At 42.9% G+C, this 19,047-nt stretch overlaps 1 protein-coding gene across 8 annotated transcripts in view; it reads left to right on the top strand.

The window, feature by feature from the left end:
* Positions 1-19,047, top strand: part of TIAM1 (TIAM Rac1 associated GEF 1) — a 395,179-nt gene that overhangs the window by 298,893 nt on the left and 77,239 nt on the right. For 7 of the 8 annotated variants that reach the window (XM_043593759.1, XM_043593754.1, XM_043593753.1 and 4 more), the window contains 4 exons: positions 1,632-1,817; positions 7,312-7,458; positions 9,842-9,916; positions 12,653-12,823. In XM_043593759.1, coding sequence (XP_043449694.1) covers positions 1,632-1,817; positions 7,312-7,458; positions 9,842-9,916; positions 12,653-12,823 — 579 coding nt within the window. The remainder of the gene's footprint in view (positions 1-1,631; positions 1,818-7,311; positions 7,459-9,841; positions 9,917-12,652; positions 12,824-19,047) is intronic. The other variant, XM_043593758.1, reaches the window with a different exon arrangement.

Below are 19,047 nucleotides of genomic sequence, written 5' to 3' on the forward strand. Positions count from 1 at the left end.
AGAGGAGCCTGCCCCCGCTCCCACCACCACTGCTGTGCTATTCTGGGGCATCTCTGTCATCGCCACGTCTGCTGGTTTTCCTTCCCACCTTGTCCGGTTCACGGGTGAGCTCCGCTGTGGGGAGATGCAAATTTAGGCAATTTCGGCAAGGTGGAGTGTGTTTGAAAAAAGGTGTGCGTAGCTACAGTATAGGATCATAAGTAAGTATATTTCATGCTAAGAAAAGAAAGCCGTCACGAGGTAATGGGAAGGTTGTGCCCTCTACTCAATTGTTTCAAAGTCCGCGATGAGCCATCTAGTCGCGCTTTGAAACTTTGTCTTAACGGTTAGGAAATCATCGTGGGAATCAGTGAGTTTCTGGAATGGAACAGTGGATGGTGTGGGCCAGCAGCTGGTTTCCCGTGGTTTTCTCTCCCTCTGTTACCTGGCGCTGTCTTTGTTTTCATTGAGGCAAAATTCACGTAGCATGCGATTAACCATGTTAAGGCGTACAAGCCAGTTGCATGTCATATGTCCACAGTATTGAGCAACCACAACCTGTGTCTAGTTCCCAGACGTCATTCACCCCAGAAGGAAACTCCATACCTGTTAAATTGCTCCCCTGTGCTCCTGGCATGCTGCCTCTACGGATTCCCCAATTTCGGATGTTTTTATACAAGTGGAATTACACAACATGTGACCTTTTGCGTCTGAATTCCTTCACTTCATGTCACGCTTTGGGATGGGCCCACATCGTAGGGTACATCAGTCAGTTCTTCATTCCCTTTTACGGCTATGATTCGTTGCCCACACTCACCACAGTTTGCTTATCCGTTTGTCTGTTGATGGGCCATGTTGGCTGTTTCCACTTTTTGGCCATTGTGAACAGTGCTGCGAACATGCATAAGTCACAGTAAAAAGTAGACATCGGCCATTAACCACTGTCCACATCATCGTTAACATCACTGAGCCTTGGCTATCTACCACATCCTGTGCCAAGCTTATTCTTGCATTATCTCATCTAAATATCACTTCAGTCTTAGGAAGTAGGTATCGTTTTGCCACTCTGAAAAGCGAGGAAATATCTTGGACGCACTCTGTGGTTGGAAATTTATTCCAGAGCCTGGGTCTTCACCTTCTAGTGTTTTCTGCCTCCCACCGTGGGCCATGTGCCACTCCCCTGTTCCCAAAAGCTGTTGGGCTCTGATCTTTAATTCACCTCCCTTTTCTTTTTCTCTTTGTCTTCCTATGAAAGGTCATCTCCTGGTAAGTCCTATAATTCTCCAGTGGTAAAAACCCTGCAGATTTTACTTCCCTTGGGTTTGTGGCCCAGAGCTTGGAGCTGATGGCCTAGAAAGCCCAGAAACATGACATTGTAACCAGAGGACACAGAGCAGCTGACATATACTTTCTGTTTACCAGACCGAATTTATGACTGTGGGTCTTTGTGAAAAAAAACGTGTAAGCTACGAAAACAGTGATACTTGAGATGCTGTTCCCTAAGAAATTCGGGGTACCTGTGGTTTACCCCTTAGGATTAAAATCAATACCTTGACAACGTGTGGTTTTGTAACATTTGTGTGGGATGAAGCTGTTAACACTTGTTTTCCCTTTTCCTCGCCTTTCCTTTTCCCATATTTTCACCACCGTAGATCTTCGTTTGGGAGCAGAATCTCGAGCAGTTCCAAATGGACCTATTTCGTTACCGCTGTTACTTAGCTAGCCTCCAAGGTGGGGAACTGCCAAACCCCAAAAGGCTACTTGCTTTTGCAAGCCGACCAACGAAAGTGGCAATGGGCCGCCTTGGAATCTTCTCTGTATCATCCTTCCATGCCCTGGTGAGTCGAAGCCGGTGTGTTTTTAAGAAATATTTCTCTTTACTATTAATCCTGAGCAGGACTTGACAGGAGCCGCTGAAGTGTTTTTCTAGTTCACTGCTGGGTGTGGATTTCTGACACGTCCTCTGCGGTGGGTACAGATCTTCATCTGAGTCTGTTCTGAAATGTATTCCTTAAGCCTCTCTTGATGGGGTCTAAATTATTGTGCAAAGAAAATAGGAAAGGTATTATCTGAAGAGATCTCTGCATGTAGTGTTTGTTCGTAACTGATGTCCTCTTTAGGCAGTGTTCTGGTTTTAATCCAAATACAGTTTTTTTTTATATTAACCTTATGGAAATGTTAAGCGGAGAGCTCTCTCATACGGAAATGCATTCTCTCTCTCTCTCTCTCTCTCTCTTTCTCACAAACACACACACACACACACACACACACACCCCATATATTGAACACAGATCTCTTTGGTGATCTTCCTTTCATTTTATTTTTAAATACTGTCATTTCAGAAATCAGTTCTTTACAGTCATAAGTGTACCTGCTGCATTTGAGGAAAGTAAAGATCTTCCATGATTTTCCAGCCCAACATATGTATTTGCTTGGGAAGGAGAATTTGCATCTGACCTCCGGAACGGCAGATTGCATCGTTGTGTTGTGTGTTTGCAATCTGTAATTTTATGTACTTGCTAAATTGCGAACAGCTTTATGTACGTTTGGCTCCTTTCTTCTCAAAAATTGCTATTGCGAGTAACATGGTTTCAGCCCATCCAAGTCAACACCCACTTAAAATGTACTGCACCTTAGCACATTTGCTGTGGAATTAAATGTTAAGTCTCAGGTTCCAGAAACTGCTTTGGAAAACCTTAGCTCTGCTGGGCTTGGCTTGCCTCCCCTCGTCAGCTGTACCCTTCAATTGAATTCAGAGCTGCAATTCAGTCAAAGGCGTTTGTATTCTTTATAAATAGATTAGCGTCATCATTCAGATAATTAGGGGTAGATTTACATTTTTAAAGAAGTCTTAAACCAATTTCTGGACTTATTAAAACTGGCACCCTGATTTGTTCTGCTAATTACGACTCAGCTCTTGGTCTTTCTTGGTCTCCCACCTCTTCATATAGCTGTTAAGTGCTTTTTTTTTCTTTTTTTTTTTCTTAGTAATGGGTCAGTGTGCTGTGATGAATAAGTCTTCCAAATGTTTTTGAGTTTGAGGCTCTAGGACTGTTTCTCTGAGACCCAGACACCAATTTGTAACTTGACCAAATCTCAGTTTGTATATTCTGCAAAAAAAAAAAAAAAAATAAATAAATAAATAAATAAATAATAATAATAATAATAAAAAAATTCTTGTCTACTGCATGGTAAGAATGTCGTAGATTGAAGTGGCATTTTTGTAAGAGAGCTCATGCCTCCAATGATGCAGAGTCCGTATTAATTCTAAACCCCAAGCATCCAAATGACTTTTTCCTGTTACTGGGCCTGATAGATTTGGGAGAGAATAAGTTTGCTATCTATCTAAAACTTCTTTGCCTTAATTTTCTTCAAAGCCATTGGAGCTAACTTTATTATTATCCTTCCATAACTTATCTTCAGACCTTCTAATTGCCTCTATCTCAATATCTGTGATTTGTGTGTACTTTTATTTGGATGGGCAGACTGTTAAAATCTGGCCAGCTGAAGATAGGGATGGGAGGGTTAGTAATTTAGGCGTTTTGGTCAATGACTTTAAAGAAGAATATTTATTTATTTATTTATTTAGGTTTATTTATTTTTGAGAGAGAAGGGCAAGCAGGGGAGGTGCAGAGAGAGAGGGAGACAGAGGATCCAAAGAGGGCTCTGCACTGACTGCAGAGAGAGCCCAACACGGGGCTCGAACTCACGGACCGTGAGATCATGACCTGAGCCGAGGTCGGACTCTTAACCGACTGAGCCATCCAGGCGCCCCTTAAGAAGCGTATTTAAGTCCTTATGTGCAGCTTCCTTTTCCTTACCCCCCACCATCCTCAGCTGCAGTGTGAGTCTGGGTGTCTATATGCCCGTGTGTCCTCACAAACTTCTCTTTTCCACGAGGGGTTTCACTTCACACAGAACAAGTTCAGCAGGCCGGTTAGGTGTCTGCCCCTGTTTGTTGTTCCAGTTCCTGCAGGAGATCCCAGGAAGGGAACTTTACAGTCTGATTTATTAGATACTTATTTTTTCCTCTACTCGCTGTCATTTGACCCCAGAGAGGTCCCCCCCCACCCCCCATTGAAACATGTTTCAATTTAGCCTTTGTCCAGACTTATTTTTTTTCTTCTTTTAAGTGAGGGGCAAGGGAGGAGGAGGTGTGAGGGCAGGCGGGCTGGGGGTGGGCGGGGAGATTTGGGCTACAATTTAAGCCCCATTCACCAGGAGGGCTTCCCATAATGCTCAGTGATTTGCAGTAATTAACTGAAGGGTCCCCGCTGTACTCTTTGAAAGAAGGTTATCATTGTTCTTGTTTGCACAGATGAGCAGAATGATAGAGTAATCAGGTTCTGGCCACAAAGGGAGGCATTGTCTGGGCAAAGATCATTGAGAAACTCTTGAGCTCTTGTCTGCTAGGTCTTTTGCCAGCTTCCCCCCCCCCTCCCCCCGTAAATCCCTTTGCTTATTTTGAGTCATTATTGTGTTGGGGGTAGCAGTTACTTTTGCAGTTTACAGGGCCCCCAGCAGTGCAGCATAGTTACTGTGAGAACCCCTAGTGAAGGGCCCATTTGTTAAAGAGACTCATCCAACTGGTCAGCCGGTAACTGAGAACATTTACATTGTGTAAGTTTCTCTGCTGGACTCTGTCTTTCTAAAATTGTAAAGAATTACTGTTGTGACCATGTTATATGTAGGATCTCTGCTTTTGCTTTTTTTTTTTTATGTTTACTTATTTTTGAGAGAGAGAGAGAGGGAGACTGAGACAGAGCAGGAGCAGGGGAGGGGGAGGGAGGGGGAGATACAGAATCCAAAGCAGGTTCCAGGCTCCTAGCCGTTAGCACTGAGTCTAACATGGGGCTCGAACTCATGAAACACAAAACCATGACCTGAGCCAAAGTCGGCCACTTAACCAGTTGAGCCACCCAGGCTTCCCTCTGCTTTTGCTTTGTGATGTTGGTTTATGTATTTTATTCACTGAATCAGCAAATACATGTGAGGCCTGGCATATGTCATTTATTCTTCTTATGGTTAGGGTTATAGCAGCAAACAACTCAGAGTTTTTTTTCCTATTGGAGATTCTTATGGGGAGAGATGCATAATAAATGAGTAAGCAGTTAAATAGACAGGGTAGGTGCAGGTACTGATGTATGCTATGAAGGAAGTGAACAAGGTAATAATACATATATATATATAAACAGTGATACAACAGCCATATATTTGTATATGACTGCCTGTAGGTGTCTGTGTATCTACAGATAGATTTATCTATTTATAAGTAGATATACAAATAATGAGAGCGAATAGGCATTTTTGTTTCCTCTCAGACTTTTAACTTTCACACCACTTATTTAGTGGTTCCTAGCCTCATTTTGTGATGATAAGCTTATCTGATACTGAAATCGTCATGTGTGCATGTATGTATGTCAGCACATTATAATTTATTCCTTTTGCAGCTTTTGTTTACCTTTGACTCAGAAAGTGATGAAAATAGGGAAGAGGAAATGTGTATCTATTTAAAGTAAACACGTGTCTTTTGGTCTGTGATTTTTGTCCCCCTCATCCCCTTGAGCACAATCCTAGTCTAGACCTCTTTCTCTAACGTGGTGTTGGATGCTGCGTTTTTACATGCCTCAAGCTCGGAAAATATAAGACCGCTTCCTCATCTTCCTATCTTCATTTGGGACCAAAATCTTCCCCCTCTAATACCTTTTCAGGGAAGCTGTTCTGATTCCTGTTTTTAGTGTCTTTGCCAGTCTACTCATGGAGCGTCCAGGGTATTTACCCTGTCAGTGCTGAAAACCCCAGAGAGGCGTGCCTTCTAACCAACGTGCTGACAGCTGGGGGGCCCCTCTTGTTCCCCAACGGGGTTTCATCCCCCAGTCTGATGCCAGTTGGCACCCACCACACTGGGAGTTGCCCGTGTGGGAATCTGTGACAAGTAGGTTCCAAGACTCATCTCCAGCAACAAAGGACGGGTGGGGAGATTTCATTTCAAGTCTGACTCGCTGTACCTCCTGGCACTCCCTTATTTGAAAGGAGAGCCTGTGGGTGGCCTATTGAGATTTCCTGGCAGAAGTTCCCTCAAGTTCCTGGGACTTTGCTTTTAACCTATGGATACACTGCGAGCACGAATGTTGGCCTGGGAAGGACTTTGTGGGATCCTCACAGAGATTCAGTGTCTACTTGAGCAGTTTGTATAGAAGCAGATTTGAACTTGGGGTGTTCCTCTCTGAAATATTGGTCTGGGCTGTTGGCATCTTGCGAATATCTCAACAGAGTGGAGCTCCTGCTCCCCACTGCTTTTTTTTTTTTTTTTAAACAAAATAGAACTTTTATTCCCTTGTGTCTAAACATGGGACGTGTAAGGCTAATAAGGTGGCTTCACCATTTTCCCGGACTTGGGTCCTGTCCATCTTCTTGTTCTAAAAACCGTGAAAAGGGTTCTGTCTGAATGTCCTAGAAGAGTTAACCCACAGACCTTCCTTTGTCCGGAAGGAGAGAAGTGAAAGATAATGGAGATCCCTCCCTCCTCTTAAGGACGGTTCCTGGAGATGACAAATAGCCCTTCTGCTTAGCTCCCGTTGACTGGAAGTTAGTCACAGGCCCATGTCCTGCTACAAAGGAAAATAAGTCAGCGTTGGGTAGTCATGTGCTCAGCTACGTGTGGGGTTTCTCTGACTGAGCTAGAGGGAGAATGATATAGGGGGACAACCATCACTTCCCTACGAAGGAAATTGTGTCGTTCTGAGAAAACTAAATAGAAGAATTGGTACACTTAGATTTCATGTGGAATCACAGGAACCAAGAGGTATTGTTTTCGCTATTTTTGCCGACACTCAGACACCATTCTTCTAGAATGTAGAAACAGCTCTAGAGCATTTAGGGAGAATCCCAAGATCGTATGGTTAGCTCAACTTGCTGCTACAGCTCAATCCTGTGACCAGAAGGGCATTGAATTCTTGGAAACATTACATACGCGTCATATTGTTATTTTATATATTACTGTTTTCCTGATGGTTTCAGACAGTGGTTGAGTTTGCCAACCTTTCAATTATATTTGGACTCCATGAAGGGCCCTCAAAGTCCCAATATATGGGAGTCACAGATTAAATGCTTTGGTGATGGGCTGGCATGATGGAGGTATGGTTGGTCTTTTTTAAAATTTTTATGAATTTGAAGATGTAACTGGCTTTATTAAGTAATTCACGAACGGGGAGCATCCCTCTAGCAAGTAGAGGGATGCTCCCTGGGCGTGTAACTTAGTAGTGACCTTGAGGAAGAGGTGAGTGGTCCTGACGCATTTCTCTTGTCGATGCTGTTCCTCGACGACCTCAGGTGGCAGCACGCACTGGTGAGACCGGAGTGAGACGTCGTACTCAGGCCATGTCCAGATCCGCAAGCAAGCGAAGGAGCAGGTTTTCTTCCCTTTGGGGTCTGGACACTACCTCCAAAAAGAAGCAGGGACGCCCCAGCATCAACCAGGTGGGTTCCAGGGTGGGCGAAAGAGCAAGCACAGATTGCTTCCATGGCCACCTCAACTTGGGATGCATGTGCATGTGTGGTGATTTATTGGTACTGGGTGGTATTTCGAATCAGCTCACTGACACAAAGACGTTGGTTGTACTAGACGCTTTTAATAGCTAATGTGTACTCATGACTTTGAACTCTGCTATTAGTCTATCACCAAGCTCCAGTCTCCCACCTGCATCCTTTGCAAACCCTGGCTAATTACAGACCTCCTGAAAGTGCACAATTCATCCTGAGCCTTCGGAAAAAAGCGGGGCTTGTTGATGAAGCCAAGTGGGCACCTGAGCACAGGGCTTTTTAAGCTGCTTCTGGCCCTGGATCAAAGGTGGCCTCCGGGGAGGTCAGATTGTTCCTCTGCCATTAGCTTTTTGGGGTTGACATGAAATGGGGAGTTCCCTTGTCTTCCAGTATGAGAAATCAGGAGTCTGAGAGTCCTCACCACTGCCATGATGCCCTTCTACCCAGATGCTGGGGCTCGAAGGGGATCTCGGTACCTCACGAATGGCATCACCGAGAGGTGTACCACAGGGTCAGTCCTCTGATAGCCACGTGCTGTGGCCTTGTCCTTTTTATCCCTTTTAGCCAAGACCGCCATCCTGCTAGAGTCACTTCTAGGAACTTCTCCATTGTCATTGTCATTCTTCTTTGGCTTTGTGAAGCAAGTGACTCTGGGACTGCTTGCTCGTGTTTTAGGGACTGAAGGAACATGGGTCTTGGTCTTTTCAGGAGAAGGAGAATGTTGGATTCATGGGTTATGGTGGCCGAAAAGTGAAGCACTGAGCATCTTGGAGGTCATGGCTAGGATTCCCAGTTTGACCTGTTCACTCTGTGCCCTTATGCAGAGTGAGAAGCCAACTGACTAATTTGATAAAAAGATCCCTCGTTGTTTGTTCTGACAGTTCCAGCCATTAGTTTACACAAGAACTGAAATTTAGAAGAGACAGTCCTGAAAAGTGACGTCCTACGTTCCTAACTGACCACCACACTCACTGTTTAAACGTGGGTATTCTGTGTCGCTGATGGACGTTGCAGGAGACCAGATGAGCAGGTGATAAGTGAGCCTCAGACTGAGCATTCGTGCCGTTCGGTCTGTGGTCCTTGGAGAAGGCAGAGCATCAAGTCTGCTACCAGGTTTTGCTTCTGTGTAAACCTGAAGAAGAAACGGTGTGGAGGAAAGTCACTGTTTTATCAAAACACTCACGCAAGAGACTTGATGTCTCTGGACGAAACGTACGTACAGAAGGAAGACATTTGCCACTAGGATTTCTCCCCTCCCTTTGGCAGGTGGTGGTGGCGTTCTGCGTGAATCCTCCTGTGATGGCAGGTGACGCAGAGCACCCACTAAAATACATGCCAGGACTTGGCAGTTGGGAACTGGGTTTGAACGTCTTTTCTGTCACAAGCCTTGGTTCATGAGGTGGTAACTTTATCGGGACCAGCTTGTGTCAGAGTCCATGGCTGCTGAAATAGATGCCTCAAGTTAAATGAGGTCCAAGAGAATGCTTTAACGTATTTCAAAAATCAAAGGACGATACCATTTCCTCGAAGCAATTCTTGTTCCTGTCTCTTAAAGTGAGGGTTTATAAAAACTTCCTACTTAGCCATGAGCATACCAACAGAAATCTACTTGTTAATTCAGGACTCTGAAATGGACACAAATGGTGTGTTTCTATCTATCTCATTTGCATCGTGAGAAAGGCTTTTTCTTAATCATGTGTAGTATCCTAAACCTATCTAAACCTGGCTGGTTTAGAGCCAGAATATAAAACTTTCTCTTGTCGACATGTTTAGATTTTGACTACTGAACAGAATTCATGTAATTTCAAAGAACAGACAAATTTCTGGTTTTTTTTTTTTTCTTTTTCTTTAATTAAGAAAACCTTTTCTGGGATGTTACAGAAAGCACTATAAATGGATAGTCTCAGGTTCTGCTCAGCAGAGTATGAAAAGTAAACTAGTTGTTGATGAATATCTGATTGTATATGTGAGGGAATGGTGGAAACTGTTCAATGTGAGCAAATCTAGTCCATTGCTTTTGCAAAAGCTTATTTTCTTTACAACAAAATGAATTATCCAGATCTAGAAGCCAACTTTTTCTTTTCTTCTTCCTTTTTCTTTTGAGTTTGTTAGAGTTATGGGAAGTGATCCAGATAGAGGATCATGTTTTTCCTGGTCTGCTACCATGAATTACGTTCCCTGTTTATGGAGCTGATATAGGAGGATCTGGAGACTTCTGTCATGTGTTCCAAGAGCCACGCTCATTTTCCATCCCCCTTCCCATGCTTCATTTGCCCTCTTGCCGACAGGCCTTTTTAAGATGATACTTTTGTATATGCAGGTGTTCGGTGAGGGAAGTGATGCTGTAAAGAAATCTTTAGAGGGAATATTTGATGACACTGTTCCAGATGGCAAGGTAAAAATAAACCCATTCCTTTTCTAAAAGTACCGCGAATGTGTCAACATTACACAATGCATTGGTTTCTTGGGATCCTAAAATTAAGTGGACTGTATTAAATGCTGAAATGATCAAATCTTTAAAGTTATGTAACAGGTCGGTAAAAGGTGGACAAGCATTTTATGCTTAAAACTTGGTAACAATAAGGACATTCTCCTGCCAACATAACATTTTCAATACTTATTGTTTGGATGTATCATTTTCCATCTAGAATATAAGAGGAAATTTGGGTTCTGGGGAGCTGAATATCTTATGTCGTTGCCAATTGCTTTTATCTACAACTTCCATTCCCAAGAGGTGAGTTCGTACTGCCCTCCCTCTCTGCCCACACATGCTGTGTTGTTCCCATTAATTCAAAGAACTGTTCTGATAGTATATTCTTTAAAAAAAAAAATGCTTTTGCCTCCTGAAGACAAGTATTCAATTAAAGATTCACAGACTTGTTCTAACCTTGTGCCTGGATTTAAAAGGGGTGGTCACACTGCTCTGATTGAAAGCCCATGAAGAATATTGATTTTTGTTTCCTCTGGGCTACTTTTTTCAGCTTCTAATTTAAATGGACATCCCAAGCTTTAAAGACCCTAATAGTGATACCAGTAACCTCTTTGTTCAGGGGGTTCTGTTGTTGATAACGTGACCTTGGAATGATCCCCCGGTTCTTGGGCTCAGGATCAATATGACAGAGAGTTCAGCTCTCGGTTGCTGTGCAACCAAGCAGGGGCGGTCAGCAGTAGCACAGCCCCGTGTTCGAGATGGAGCCTCTGAAACAGAGTGCAGCGGGGAGTTCTGGCCTTTGGAAGGGGTGAGGGGAGAGGAGTGGCCAGGGACAGGCCTGTTGTCACTTTTGTGCTCGAACTACTCCTGGATTATGTCCCTGTAGATACAAATGCAGCTGTCCTTGGAAATACCCATCCGTGCCCCTTTCTCTGAAAAACTCTGTCTCTGATGAAATCTGATGAAATTAAATCACTGTACCTACGTGCAACACAAGCATTGTTTTTGATGTTAATGAAGCCATTTCTGAAGTTAGCTAACTCATCTTGCATACTGTTACTAGTTCCCTTTTAATGTTGGGATAGCCTCTCCAGGCAGACAGATCCTGGACCCCAGGCACAGAGCACATAGATCCTGGAACCTGCACATGTTTTTCCTTTGGATTTCTCTGCCCCTTTTGTTTGTCCATTTCTCTGAGATATTTCTTTATTCTTCTTCTTGGCTGGAGTGCCTTGATCTCAAACAGCAGTTTAGATGCAAAACTTGAGTTGATCCAGTGCTAAGGGGCACTTATTTAATATGGCACATGGGGACAATAAAAAGATTCCAATTATAGTTCATGGGATTTAGCCAAGTTGATTGCTTTTTGCTTTTTGACAATCCCTTCCTTGGGGTTCAATTTATCCGCAAAAGTGACATCATTCAAAGCCAGAGCTGAAATTGTCTTCTTGGTTGAATTTGGTTAGTAGCCTTTGCAAAAACATTTCCCCCATTCTCGGATTCATTCTTTTTTTGAATAGAAGCTATGACGTTACCACCTATCAGCCTTAGTTTGAAAAATTGTTTCTTGTAATTTTCTAATACCAGCCTTGTTCTTGGCAACCTATAGATTTGTATTTACTGATCAGTGGCCTGGTTATAAACCAATAATCAAGTCTTGTCTTAGTACATCTTGCCCATCAATATTGTTTTTACATTGCTGAAATCTGACATCATTCTTTTTTTTTTTTTTAAGCGTATTTATTTATGTTGAGAGAGAAGGGGAGGGGCAGAGAAAGAGAGAGAATCGCAAGCAGGCTTCACACTGTCAACACAGAGCCTGATCCGGGCTCAGACCCATGAACCAAGAGATCGTGACCGTGAGATCATGCACCAAAACCACGAGTTGGGTGCTTAACCGACTGAGCCACCCAGGCTCCCCTAACATCATTCTTTATTTGCTTATTTCAAAGAAATTGGCCCCTATTTCATTGTTCTATGGAATGTTTTAGCTTCGCTTGCTTGGATTATCCCAGCGGCTGAACGAGTACATCTTTTCCCATCCTTATAAACATGACACTACTCCTTGACCCTCAGGCCGAGTAGTGGAAGAGGATGGAGTGTGGCAATGGCCTAAAAAGGCCACACGGCTCATGCTTTGAGGTTCTCTGAACCTTGTCTGGGAAACGGAACTGTCTCCCTCCCAGAGCTGTGCTGGAGGTCAAGTGCAAGCACAGAAACGATGCTCCCTGTAAACGTGTAGTGCTAGAACATCATCTTTTCTTTAATAATTTCCTTGGGGCCTCATTGTTGCTTTTGAAACATATAACCCACATGGTAGATATTCTTGCTGTAGGAATTCCCTGTTTAAGGTGGATTTGTGGGGGAAATCCTAGCAAGAAAGCTGAGCTGAATGAATGATCAATTTCTTTCCTTCTTCCAAATTTCAGTACCCCCCCCCCCCCCCCCCCCCACTTACACAGTGCCCACCCGTGGATGCTGTAGACCGGGTGAAAGGTCTGCCTCGCATCTGAGAAATCTCTCCTTCCCCCATTAAAGCTCCTTTGTCAATAGTTTCCTCTCTGAACATCCCCCTCTGTCCCTGACCAGTGCTACCGTTTCCACTCTGGGCCATTTTCCTGGAGACAGTGAATCTCCGTGTACAATCCGGATAGCAAAGCCTGATGACTGCTGCCCGACTAACTTCGTTTCTTATCGTAGAGGGAGAAAGAAATGGTCTTGCCCAGCGTCCACCAGCACAATCCCGACTGTGACATTTGGGTCCACGAGTATTTCACACCATCGTGGTTCTGTCTGCCAAATAATCAGCCAGCCCTGACGGTCGTCCGGCCCGGGGACACTGCCCGGGACACCCTGGAGCTGATCTGTAAGGTATGAAGGTATTCGGGGTTGCCTCCTTGAGCGGAGCAGAGTGGGCCAGAGGAATCATCTGTGGCACGCGTGAGGATTCAGAGACGTGTGAGGGAGGAAGGCGCTTCGAAGGGTACCTCCATTTCCTCTCACAGCTTTGATTTCCTCTGTGATCATATGCATACTAAGTGGAAGTGAATTCTTGGGCTTTGGGAGGAGAGGGATTCTTTTTTTAAATAGCTTCTTTCAATATGCATGTTTCATAGATTTGAAATAAGTGAATTATATGCTCATTGCAAAAATGTTAGAAAATTTGGGTGAAGAGCAAAGAAAATGAAGGCCACCCCTACAAGGTCTAGAAGTATCACCGTAAACATTCTGGCATTTGCCTAACTTGTTTTGTGCGCGCGCGGGCACACACACACACACACACACACAGGTTTAGTGGCATCATATTATGTGTACTGTGTGTAACCTGCTCTTTGACAGTAACTGATGCCACAGCCATATGGGTAGGGAAAAACTGAAATAAATATGTTTGATCTCCGTGATGGGAAGTTCCCTTTCCTGTAAACACATAATTAGCCTCTTACTATGCATGTGTATGTGACAAATGCCTGAGTTCACTTTCTCTGCTGTCACTTCTAAGCTGCAGAAACTTCCGATTCTTTTCCAAAGTCAACGTGGTTTTATTTTTCACCCCCCTGAAGGGCACCAGATGAATTGCCTGGAGTGAGGGAAGGAAAAGAGAAAGAAACGAGCCTTTTCCGTGTGCTTGTTTTTACTTGTACAAAAGTATCAGCACTAATAGTTTTATTTAGGAGTTCTGTCAAGTCTGAGGAAGAAATGATGTTTGCCCATTGTACAGATGGAGAAAGTGAGGCTCAGAGAGCCTTAGCTCCAGGCCCAGCACTCACGTTGCACGCAGTCAGTTGCAAAGGAGAGACTGAACCCACATCTACCTGGTTGCTCTGAGCCTGTATCCTCTCCTGCGCCAGGGTGGTCATCAGGAAGGATGGTCCATTAGGGTCAGAAGAATCCAGAATATATTTTTTAGAGAGCGTGATGGCTTTCCCCAGGACCACTAAAGGGCAAGCAGAAACCTTCCCGTCATAATTTTGTCCTAGAAGAAGTTGGATGGATACAGTGACATTTTTAGGACCTCCTCACTCAACACAATGGTTTATAAAGACTGAATCTATTTCACTACCAGAACAAGTACCTCAAATGCTGTAATTCTGCAATCAGCAATTTCGGAATTTTTTAAAGAAAACAAATCACTAGGGCCTTTGTAAAGAAAAAATATGGCTCTTTATATGAGTGGGAGAAATGAAACAGTCTGGCTCAAATAAGCCTTATGTGGAAGAAATGTAGAAGGGCCATTTGTTTTAGGACAAAGCTAAACTCAGCCCCCACATAGGTGTTAAAAATAAATGATACTCTGTTACATGCTTCGAATCCTTCACGTACGTGAATTCCAGCTTTTTGAAGATAATGGTATTTCTGTTCACATTTTTCATTTTAATTACTTAACAAAATTAGTCTATTGAGGATTTCTGCATTCTTTTATTTATAGATTAGCACAATTCTTTAGAGACCCATTAATATTCCGCAGAGCTGTGGAAGTCGTTCTCAGAACTGCAGCTGAAGGTGTCAAAAGTAGGACTCTGGTGTTTTTTTTTTTTTTTTTTTTTAATAAAGCCAAACCCTGGAGGTCTTTTCAAGGGGATAGCATTGCTTAAGCGCCTCCTGTGTACATTGGCCTTGGATGCAATTAGGGATCAGAGGGTAGGTCATAGTTTTCCAGTGACCATTGATTGGTGGAAACTTGAACAATGAGTGGGGAAAATAGTGATGGGCCCAATTTTAGGTACTTTTCAAGCTTTGTTTTGATAGAAACTAAGAGAATGATGAATGGTATTGTCACGGCAACTAGAGACCATCTTTGGACAGCAAGTGGGACCTGTCCCTGCATAAAGTGTTTATATCTATCGCTGGAAAGGTTTTTGATGGCATCGCGAGGGCACAAATCCCTCTCTCTAACAACAGAAGGTCATCTCGCCCAATTTTCCCTTGGGTCCTCAACTCTTTTCCCCCAAACATGGAAATAAAGACAAAAACAATGTGGTGTGGAACAAGCTAAGTGTCGTGAGTTTAAAAATGGAAAACTTTTGTATGCACTTGAAGAAATTGATGGTCTCTGGAAAAGCACCCATGTAGGATAAATTATATAGTGTGCTGAGAACCAGGTGCCTTCTAAAGCTGGCTCCTTCTTTGGAAAACACTTTATTGTAATTAGTGGAGCCAATTTTATTCTTAAGAGGGAAAGAGATAATGGGGTAACAGTGCCACATGTTATTAATGATCTAATTAGTGGTGAGTGTTTTTCTCTTTGGAGGAGGAGGGACTGTAAAAAAAGGTGATTGTCAGAATGTCTGTCTTTTATTTCTTTATTGTCATTCTCAACGTCGGTGATGGATGCTTTTTCTAATATTTAATAATCAATCTCTTTCTTCTGTCTCTTGCATTCAGCTCATTCTTTTTCCTATTCTATCTGATCCACATCCTTTCACATCAGTTTGTCATCTGCCATCCGAGCACCAGTCAAGTTCTGGTATAGTAAATGTTTCAAGATCTACATTTCATGTACAGTTCATGTTATAGATGTTACGAAAATGATTGTTGCTAACTATAGCAGGTAACCACGTTGGCCTGTGGGTTTTCGATATATTCTGATCATTGCAATTACCAAAATAATTGCAAAAAATTCATTCATTCATACTCACTGACTCAATTCATGTGTGACCATGGGATGAGTTTTATTTCATGCCATCACTGTATTGGCCTATGACTTTTTGATTATTCTAAAAACCATTGGCATTAAAAAAAAGAAAGGTCACCTTGAAGAGGAAGATCTATCTTTGGAAATTCTGCAATAGCACTTGTGTGTGTCTGTGTGTGTGTGTGTGTGTGTGTGTGTGTTTGCATGGATTTCTATATGTGGTAACTTTTATGTTTCCCCAAGAAGTTTGACTGAATTGGAAGCGAAAACCCTGATGGATTAAAAGATCATGTTATTATCTCTTGTAATTGGCTCAAACTATTTACTGGGAAAAAAAAGTACATTGTGTCTGCTATTTCATCCTTTGAAGTGGATGCAAATTAAAAGAAAATATATGCCAACTAAACTAATACTTGTTCTATGGTATTTTTATCTTCTGGTATAACTTGTGGCTACATTGCCTCAAAATGAATCAAATGCCCTCTGAGCAACTTAAGCAAATGCACATTGGAACACAAATTGGTACCACTTAAATTTTTCCCTGAGTTTCTCTTGAATTAGGAAGTTTCCTCTTGAATGTTTTACAAGTCTGTAGCAGGACAAATATTTGGACTTGCTGTGTTAACATATTCATTGATACCTGGAATTCTTTTTGCACAAAGATGTATTGTGAACATGGTAAATTTGCTCAACCTGCAGATATTTGGGGAGCAGGAAATTCTTCTTGAGAGTTCTGATGATCAGATTTAATTCATCAGGATCAATTAGTTCATTAGGATTTTGCCTTTACGTTAGAGCAGCCATGACTAGTGAGGGCTTGTAATTGAGAAATCTTTACCAAAATGGTAGACCCTGAGGTCTACTGCCCATTTTTAGGGTAACTGCTTACTGACCAATCGAAGGGCTCCTTGGGTGCAAGTAAGACCATTAAAAGTTTTATCTGTTGCATGTGCCATTTTCATTTTTTAAAACTATCAAGACATTATTGTAACTTAAAGAAGTTTGACAAAGATGATGATGGAGGGGAAGGTGCCAAGAATCGGCCTCGTTACCATTGCTGTATTTACCATTCTTTTGTTGTCTTTGCTGTGTCACTTTAAGTGAGGTACCTAGACAGCTGTTATTTTTTGCTCTCTGTACATCTGTATAAATGTTTCAGCACAGCAGCATTTAAGGCGTGACGAGAACCTCTCTACTCTTCGTCAGGACCATCTTAAGATCTTTGGTGCCTGACAGGGGGCTGTCTGTCTCTCCCACTGAGGGTTCAGGAACCACAAGCTTCTTAGGTGAGGTTGCTCCTTGGGTCCGACTTCCAGAAAACGGTTTAAATGTCAGCCTTATTGAGAGTGTCCACAAAGTGTTTATTAATGATGACAGTAAGGTTGCCAAGTGAATTTGTTCCTCTTAACCAAGACCCCATGAAGTTTCATTGCTCGTTTCCTCCCACCTCAGTCAGAAACAGATGGCAAACACCATTTTTTTCTTCTGTTGAAAGATTTCGGTGAGGACCTAGGTAGGTGGGAAGCATTTGCAGCTTCTGTCTCTGGACGGAAACTTTTCCTATCATCTTACCCTAAATATTATTATTTCATTTGTTTGTCTCAGCAGCCCTCCTGTAAGTAATAGGTAGCCCACTGTAAAACTTCACTGTTTTGGGGCACCTGGGTGGCTCAGTCAGTTAAGCATCCGACTCTTGATTTCAGCTCAGGTCATAATCTCAGGGTCGTGAGATTGGGCCCTGTGGTGGTCTCTACGCTCAGTTTGGAGCCCGCTTAAGATTTTCTTTCCCTCTGTCTGTCTGTCTGTCTGTCTCTCTCTCTCCCCCCCCCCGCCCCTCCCCATGCATGCATGCTCTCTCTCTCTTTCTCAAAACAAAAACAGACAAAAAAAACCAACAAAAGCTTCCCTGTTATACGCTTCTTGGGATTACCCATAATCATTCTTATTACCTTAGACACCATCCATCGGGGTCTGTCAGACCCTGAGCATTTGACCTCCGTAATACAGACAGTGACAGCCTGAAAGTCAGGTACGTGGGAATGTGTTGGCTCAGCAGTATCTGTGGTCACACAGCGGGTTTCAAACTATCACTTTACTCAGGAGAGGATGCAGGGTAGAAAACTTCTTTATCATTCTCCTAGGTGCTCAGAACGAACTCATTTCCACTTTCTGGAAATGTGCTTTTGTAATAATGCAGGATGCCTATGTTGCATGTATTTTTAAAAAAAAATTTTTAATGTTTATTTATTTTGGGGAGGGAGACAGAGCATGAGCACGGGAGGGGCAGAGAGAGAGGGAGACTCAGAATCCGAAGCAGGCTCCAGGCTCCCAGCTGTCAGCACAGAGCCCGACGCGGGGCTCAAACCCACATACCGTGAGATCATGACCTGAGCCGAAGTTGGACGCCCAACCGACCGAGCCACCCAGGCACCCCTGTTGCATATATATTTATTTAAAAAGCAAAGCCACCACCGCCCCATCTTCTGTTTTCTGCCCCCCTCTTCCCCACAGCCACACACACGGTTGAAGGCTGCATTTATGTTTTATTAATTTTTATATCTGCAGTGTTTCACACAGCACCTGGCACACTTAAGATTTCGTTAGATGGGACTGAATGACTACTATTGGAATAATTATCGGAATTTTCTTAGTTTAGCCTTTAAAATTGGGGGGGGGGGATCAGGGTAGGTAGAAAGAGGATTAAGCCAGCAAAAGATTAATTTTCACTTATATTGCAATAATTCTCACCAGTAGAGCTTTTGGTGTGAAGAGATCTAATATTTATGAAAAATTTCAAACTCACGTAAGAGCAGAGAATAGTGTAATAAACTCCTGCGTATCTGTCACCAAGGTTCTATAATTAACCAAAATTACCAAATTATGCTTCATCTGTTTACTCATCCCCTCCCACCCCCTGCTCTGGATTCTTTTGGAAGCAAGTTTTAGACATCATATCTTTTATCTACTAGTGCTTTGGGATGCATCTCCGAGGGATAAGAATGCTTTAAAAAGTGGCTTCACTTAAGCGTTTTCTAACAATACATTTTCAAGCTGCCATGTAACTTTCAAAGAGCATTTTCTTACATTTTTCTCTGCATCTTCACGAATGCACGTGGAGGATTATTTTATAAAGCCACGTTGCGACTATTGCTTTTACCGCAACGTTAAATCGAGGGTGACTCTCTAGAGGAGAAAAATCCGTCGACCCATTCTGAACCAAAGGAGTAGGCCTGGAAATTTCAACCCTTAACTATTTTAGAATTGTTTTCTTTGGGTAAGTCATTCAATGTGTTGCCAGTGCTGGACACATGCCCGTCTGCACTGCCCCCGGAGGGAGTCTCACTTGGGGTGTATATAAATAAGACTGAAATCCAAATGCCTTGTCTTCACGCTGACTCGCCTGCAAATGAACTATTAGCAACTGTCCCTGTGTCCCCATGTGGCTAGAAAAACAATGTTGCCA

The sequence above is a fragment of the Prionailurus bengalensis genome, chromosome C2 (assembly GCF_016509475.1).
Source record: "Prionailurus bengalensis isolate Pbe53 chromosome C2, Fcat_Pben_1.1_paternal_pri, whole genome shotgun sequence".
Taxonomy (NCBI): Eukaryota; Metazoa; Chordata; class Mammalia; order Carnivora; family Felidae; genus Prionailurus; species Prionailurus bengalensis.